The sequence below is a fragment of the Acyrthosiphon pisum genome, chromosome X (genome assembly GCF_005508785.2).
Source record: "Acyrthosiphon pisum isolate AL4f chromosome X, pea_aphid_22Mar2018_4r6ur, whole genome shotgun sequence".
NCBI lineage: Eukaryota > Metazoa > Arthropoda > Insecta > Hemiptera > Aphididae > Acyrthosiphon > Acyrthosiphon pisum.
Window position 1 is genome coordinate 126635840 of NC_042493.1, and position 7418 is coordinate 126643257.

At 31.7% G+C, this 7418-nt stretch overlaps 1 protein-coding gene across 1 annotated transcript; it reads left to right on the forward strand.

The window, feature by feature from the left end:
* The first annotated feature begins 1352 nt into the window (after positions 1-1352).
* LOC115033394 lies at positions 1353-3330 on the forward strand. The gene is made up of 2 exons (XM_029485788.1): positions 1353-2022; positions 2705-3330. The coding sequence occupies exons 1-2, from the start codon at positions 1661-1663 to the stop codon at positions 2976-2978; spliced, it is 636 nt and encodes a 211-aa protein (XP_029341648.1). The 5' UTR covers positions 1353-1660; the 3' UTR covers positions 2979-3330.
* The last annotated feature ends 4088 nt before the right edge of the window (positions 3331-7418 follow it).

Sequence of the window (7418 nt, forward strand, 5' to 3'; positions counted from 1 at the left end):
TATCGGTAATTCGTATTTATATATAGGTACTATGTATTTTAAAATCTGCAAAATCATTTTTTCTAATTATATATTGCCATATTATTATTAAGTGGGCGTCAGCGTACTATTTGTTTTCGCTCTATGTGACCTACGAGTAACATAGACAATTTGCGTTCAGCCGAATATAAAACCGAGAAATGATCATTTTTTAACTGTAAAATTTTTCATAACTATACTTATAACATGCAACATGCTTATAAATTAAAATATCGTTATAAAATCAAAGCAATATTACAGATAATTTTCTTAACTTTAAGTTTGATATAAGGTCGATTCATTATAATAGGCTGAAGCTAACTACATAAGGTCGGTTTTCCAGAACGAACAACGTGTATGCTGCGAGTAGGTCGGAGAGGGAGAGATAGAAAGAAATTAATAGCGCATCGACTTCCCGGAGGACGGTGTACTCACACGTGCCGTATATTATGACCTTTGTTTTAAAAAACGCATAATATAAACAATAATATACACCAACATTTACGTGCAACAGTTACAATTTTTTTTTGTGCGTGAATTTTATTACAGTGAATGGATCTTATATTACCCAACTTATAGGTGGGAACATTATTTATTTATGTGTTGTTTCGTTGGTTTTTTTACAATATTTTAATGTTTAAGTGAGTCATACGAGCGGGTACATACAATATGAACATTAAAAAGTGTTCATGACTCGCTTGAAAATGTTGTGAAAAACTAACGAGATGCCACAGGTGACGGTCATTTATCTTTAGTTACCTTTGGTCATCAATTCACTCTACATAATAATCTTAAAGCCGAAAAATTGACTTATTAACCGTAGCCAAACGAAAATTTGTTACCCATAATATAGTATGTTGTCTGTATACATCACGGAAGATCGCGGGAGCGACAGTACGACACGTGTCGTAGCTAAACGTTCTCGTGGAATGTTATTCTGATTCCAATAACCTGTGAGCCCACCCTCCCCCTTCTCCTCGCCAATCGCTCAGATGAAATTAATTATCAACGTGCCATCTAGCCGTCCGGAAGCGTCCGTGAAAAAGGGAACAGTCGGGTTTTTTCGACGCATGCGTGTTCACATACATCGATCTAAACGACAAACTAAGTATTGTACAGTATACAGATATAAAACTAGTATAATATTGTATTATGTGAAATGCAGTAAGTTGTAAAAAATAATTATAATATCAACAAAAACGAATATTATTCAACGACCTCCGAGTTAATAACTATACTATGGCGTACGTGACAAACGATAAAATGTTTTTTTTTTCGAGTATAATATAACTTATCTCTCGTTTTTCGATTTTATAATGCAATGTATAATAATATTAACGCTTTGTATGCGTTCGAAATCGTTGAGCGCCTAAAGAGGTGGTGGTGGTTGTTGTGGTGGTAGTGTTGGTGGAGGCAGCGGCGGCGGCGGCGGCAGTGTGCGACGACGTTTCATTGGTCCCGATTATTGTCGACGCCTACGTTTCGGCAGCACCGTCGGTCCGAGGCCATCGAAGAACAGCGCTCGCCGTCAGCAGATCAGTCGTTTCCTACTCGTCGTTACGGTACCTTGCCTGTAGACGTCACTCGGTGAATTTAAGTTTTTTAACGATCACGATCCCATCTCGCTCCTTAAATACTAACCATGCCTAGTTTATATCGTCACCTCCCGGAAGAACAAGTCGAAACTGTCGAACGAGAAGAAGTACAAACGGATGAGAACCGAAGCGACGATGAAGAAGAATCAATGAACAGCGATACGAGCAGTGAAGCGTCATCGATGCTTAATGACCCGACCATTCAACCATGGGTTCCGGTGGTGAGCTCGAGCGACGAGTCTGACGAATTCTGGACACCGCCGTCAACCAGGAGAGACGACGACGACGATTTTGAAGAGGTCATTACCACCGAAAGGCGATATCTACGACCACAATTGGCCAGGAGATCCAGGGCCAGACGTCCTGGGGCAATGTACGCGAGGCGCGGACGATACCGTCAACCTGTAGCGTAAGTTACAACAACATCATTATAGCGTATATTTAATTTTTAACGCGGCGTCCTACTTAAATCCGGTGAGTCCGACGATTTCTATTCTGACCATGCAGTACCGTCGCAATACGATGCGACGGAGTACAATGGCTGTTTTCTTTTTAGTCGCATTTGTCGGATTCACGTAGGACACCGCGGCGGTAACGGATGACAACAACATAGGTACGAGCGCGCGCGATGACTTTATGTCAATTTTCGTTCTCGTCGTTGTCGTCGTCCGCCATAATGTGGTTAACTAACCTAGCCTCACCAATAATATTATTAGTGTTCCGACACCCTTTCCGGATTTTCGAGCACGATACACCGCTCGAGTGTATTGGTGCGTATCGGTTGGAAATCGAGCGCTACACGCGTGCGACATAACGGCATAAACGTATCGATACGCGTCGAAATTTCCTTTTTGAAAATATCACGGATTTCTATAATATAATTATAATAGATACATTTTGTATATTGACCACCAATATTGCGGACATAATAATATGTTATAACCTTTTGAAATATGACTTCACTATTTCCTATGCGCAACGGTGCGAATACCTATAATAATATTATAGACATCTGTGGAAAATATCGCGAAACACTGTCATTTTCACATTGCACGTATGCCTAACTAACGATGGATTTTTACTCCCAACAGTGAACAAGAATTGTACGAACTTACACCGTTCGAGCGTGGGATCACCTTTAACGGATATGCACGGAATTTACAGCCGGAAGCCATTCTTAGCCATGTGCTCAGAGGTATTCCAGAGGAAATTTTTTACCTGGTAAAATGGAGGGGTATGCAGGAGCCTCGCCTAATTGAGGCATCGGTCCTGCGTGCCTACAACATCGACATGGTAGTGGACTACTTTGAATCTAATGTTAAAAGAAATTTTTTTACATTGTTTTATGAGGTTAGTATATTTTAATAATAACAATTCTCTCAATATATACAACACAACCATGTTGTTGAAATTAAATTTCATTACGAGGGTGGGCACAACAATTTATTATTTTATTGTCATGAAATAACTCACGTTGAGCAATCGGCTAGATATTAAATTAATAATAATTTTCGTTTATGAAATTATCCACACGACTAATTAGGTTCAGTTATTTCCCCATTCTTATATGTTATAATAATATCACGATTATTAATTTGTCGTTTATGTTTTTTTTTGTTTTAGGACCTCCAGCAAGATTAATGCGAGTGTCAATGATTTTTTTTATGTTAATTTAAATGTATTATTATCCTTAAATGTTTTTTTTTGTTTTTTTTTGTATAAGTATTTTTTTTTTTTTTTTTTAACGATAAATGTTCATAATTAAATTACCTACTACATTAATTATGATACATGTATTTTTTTATATTGTTTTATGACTTAAACAATTAATCAACAAGACTGATATAATATGAATATTGTTAAGAAATAAATATAATGTGTTTCCTCTTTTACAAAATATTGTCGACTCATTTATTTCTTCATAATATTTCTGAGATACACGCAAATACAACATTGGTACAAAAACGAATTTTGCTGAGTTCAACATCTTCATAATCTCAGATATACTACGCTTACAACTGAGAATAAGGTTATAATTAATGTGTTATTTGCAAGTTTTAAGGTTTATGATAAAAAAATAACATACAATATGTATAATATTGTACGATAAATAATAGGTCGTCGTTCAAGAAACAAAACATTTTTGGCTAATTATTGCCTCGGACATGTCTAATTTGGTACACAGATGTAAGTAGGTATATTCTAGGTAGGTTTAGGTAGTAATGGTACATACTCTTGCGTATTTCGAATAATGATATACCTAAAAATAGTTTATAAAATATACTTAAAATTGTCTTTTTTTAAATAAGATCTGCACCTTAACAGTATTCTGCTAACATCATGCCCTATAGGAAAACTATCACATCCCATAAAGTGTGCAGATGTCGATAATTTTTTTTTTTTGGAAAGTGAAACATTTTTTACAAGTCACAATGCAATTTAATTAAAAAATATTATTAATTTTAAGTTAGTTATGCACGTATAATAATATTAATTTATTTTTTTTTGCAATAACACAATATTTTTATGTTAAAATATAAAATGAAAATACAATATTTCAGCACCCCCGGTAAACAAAGGTTCTTGCGGGTGGAGCAGTTCTTAAGAATATAAATAAAATATAATGTAAAAATAAATTTTGGTATGAATAAAAAAGGAGCATTTTTCTATTTTAAAGTATCATATTAAATAACAGAAATAAATTAATATAAATTCAATACATATTATAGTAAATAACTAAATTTAACATTTTAGAAAATATTATAAAATGAAAAAATTCATTAACTTTAAGCACAATCTGAATTAAACAATTTAATGTGATTAAAATTAATTACTAAAATTATTTATATTAATATTAAAAGTTAAACATAAATTCAGACCTATAAACAATACACTTTTTTCTCCATAAAACTTTTACACAATTAGATAAACGTATATTAATATTATGCATAAATCTAGTTTTGTGTTCATGATCAAAAATAGCTTGGACTACATTTTGGTATTATGTTGCGTTAATAAGACGGAGGCATCACAATATTATGTGGGTACGACGTCCTCTTAAAAAACATGTTATTGTAAAGTGGGAGATTGGCATATTAAAAGACTGAGTACTGTCGAAAGTTAAAAATTATGCCTATGTATTTTTAATATTTTTTAACTGCTATCGTAACAATATATCAGGAGCCTTGCATTAAATTTTCAACATTTTTGGCCCAACAAATAAAATTGCATTGATTTTTATATAGAAAAAAAAAACTAAAAAAATTGAATTTAGAAATTGTCCGTTATTAGCTCAAAAAGAATACAAATATTTTCAAAATTTTATGGTGTATATAGTAAATGAAAATACAAACATTTAATGACATTTTCATGTATTTACCTACAGTTATTAGTTTTTGTGTTGTAAAAATATAAACTCCAAATGCACATAAGCATTTTTTTTTACTTTCTAGTAGACATTTTTTTTTTTTTTTTGATAAAGGTAGACGAACTTATTAGGAATCTTGTATTACATTTTTAAATCTTAGTTTTTTAAAAACAAAATGATGATATTCTAACTCAAAATAATTTGCACATTTTCGTAATTTTTACGAGTTTTGTCAACATTTGAACTTTAAATGCTTATAAAAAAAAAAAATTTCAATGTGGATTTTAATATTTTTCAAATTCCATTGCAACAATATATTGGGAGCTTTGCATTAAATTTTCAAGTTTTTTTACTCAACAAATAAATTTTTATTGACATTCATAGGAAAAAAAAACTTGACACTGAAAATGTCCGTAAACATTCAAAACAAATCAAAATTTTATTGTGTATACAAAATGCTTATATCAACAACCAGTATTAATTGCATGTATCTACTTTAATTTGTTTTAGAGTTACACCAAAAACCAAAATTTGTTTTGTCAAAATACGATTTTGTGTAAAAATTCCCGTTTTTCCTTAATTTTTATGTTGTTCTTTCCGGTGCTTTTGAAAACTATTGGGAATTTTAAATTTTTACCTCCAAAAGCACCAACTAGATTCACTTTGACATCAAACATGATACTGTTTAAGAAATTCGAAGTAGTTTTACTGCCCCAAACGATGGTGACAGACACAAAAAAAATTTAAAAAAATACATCAAATCAATACATTCATTGCTCCGCTCGGAACCTAAAATGAAATGTATTAAATACTGCAAATGATTACAATAACATAACGATGTAAATCATATACACTGTTGTTGGGAAAATAATAATAATTTTTACCGGGTCGATAAAAATTGTAATCAATCCTCCATGTAGTTTAAAATTCAAAATAATAAATATAGACGATGCGAAGATTTATGGCGATTCATTATGTTTTAAATTTTTTTTTAATCAATAATATAAGGTGCATTACTATGCTTAAAATCTCAAAATATGCAAAATCATGCGAACTTGCAGGTCAAATATACATTTTTGTATCTGGATTGTGTGTACTGTCAAACGAATTTGTATCGAAGCAGACTTTTAATATGCACCTTCATAGGAAATACTCAAACGCATTAAGTTTCGAGCACTGCAGTAATGAGTGTGATGTTTTCTGGCCTCTCATTCACTAACTAGAAGTTGTGTATCAATACTCAATTGTGGCATATTTTTTTATTATAATTTCTTAACACTTTTAATACTATTATAATAATTACAACAAAAGACATCTCAATAAAATGATTAATGTTATTTAATATTTACTCGGTTGTTTGCTAGCTTTTTTAATAGGAACTGCCAAAGTATAAAAACAAAATTGTCACGAAATTATGATAAATGTATACAGTTGAAAATAACACGGACGTGAGCGGCTTGACATATTATACTGTCGTGGGGTACACAGATTGAAATATGAAACATTTTTTTCATTATATTGGTTGTTTGACCTTTCCTGTGTAGAAAGGGTGATGGTGAAAGAAGAACAGAAAAGATAGTTAAATAACTGACACACTGAATATGGGTAACGAAATGTAAGTGTGATCGGTGCAAAAAAAGATAGATAAAAATCGATGAAAAAAGTACGAAAATACTGTGAACGGGCCGAATATTCCGCAAAGATAGGTAGGTATAAAAAAAAACCATCATAATTAGGTAGGTAGGAAGATAGTTGTAGTTCATTATGTAACCAATTGTTACAAATTGCGTGCTTCTCAATTTTTTTCCTCGACTAGGAAAATCTATGAACAATAAAATATGTTTTTATTTGATAAGACGTGACCATGGCAATGAAAACCTTACGAGAATTAAATTTTTTTTTTTATATAATATAACTTTTTTTTATAGGTACCTAATAAATTATTGTATAATTGTTGTACCTACTTTTGTGTGTTTGTACTGGGTACCCACTTTAAATTCTAAATTCCTAAACTATGGAATATGGTTGCTTTCTGTGTTCCAATTTGTTTAATAGATTCATCTCAATAATAAATGAGAATTTTTTATTTATTAACTATTAAAAATTCTGGATTTTTACTTCACTATTATTGTTAAATGTAAGTATAAGCGTTTTCTTAAATGTACTTATTTTCTAAAATATCGTAAAACCCCATCGAAGGAACACAGATAATTGTGTTACCTTAAAGTTTGATATAATAGGTCATTCACTTCAATATCAAAACTAACAACACACTATTGAAAGTGACAAACAATAATTTGCTATGTCGTCCGTTCGTGACAACACATGCGGGTGCGACGTCCTCTTAAGATACTACACTAGTTGGGTCCCGATTTTTTTCACTTTTTTTTAGTTATAAGTACTAGAAAAAAATAGTATAGTTGATATGTTATTAATAT

Bases quoted from the DNA above. Each gene is read 5' to 3' on its own strand.
- LOC115033394 (XM_029485788.1), top strand. From the start codon at position 1,661: ATGCCTAGTTTATATCGTCACCTCCCGGAAGAACAAGTCGAAACTGTC. The intron at 2,023-2,704 runs GTAAGTTACAAC...TACTCCCAACAG, and splicing joins CGATACCGTCAACCTGTAGC to TGAACAAGAATTGTACGAAC.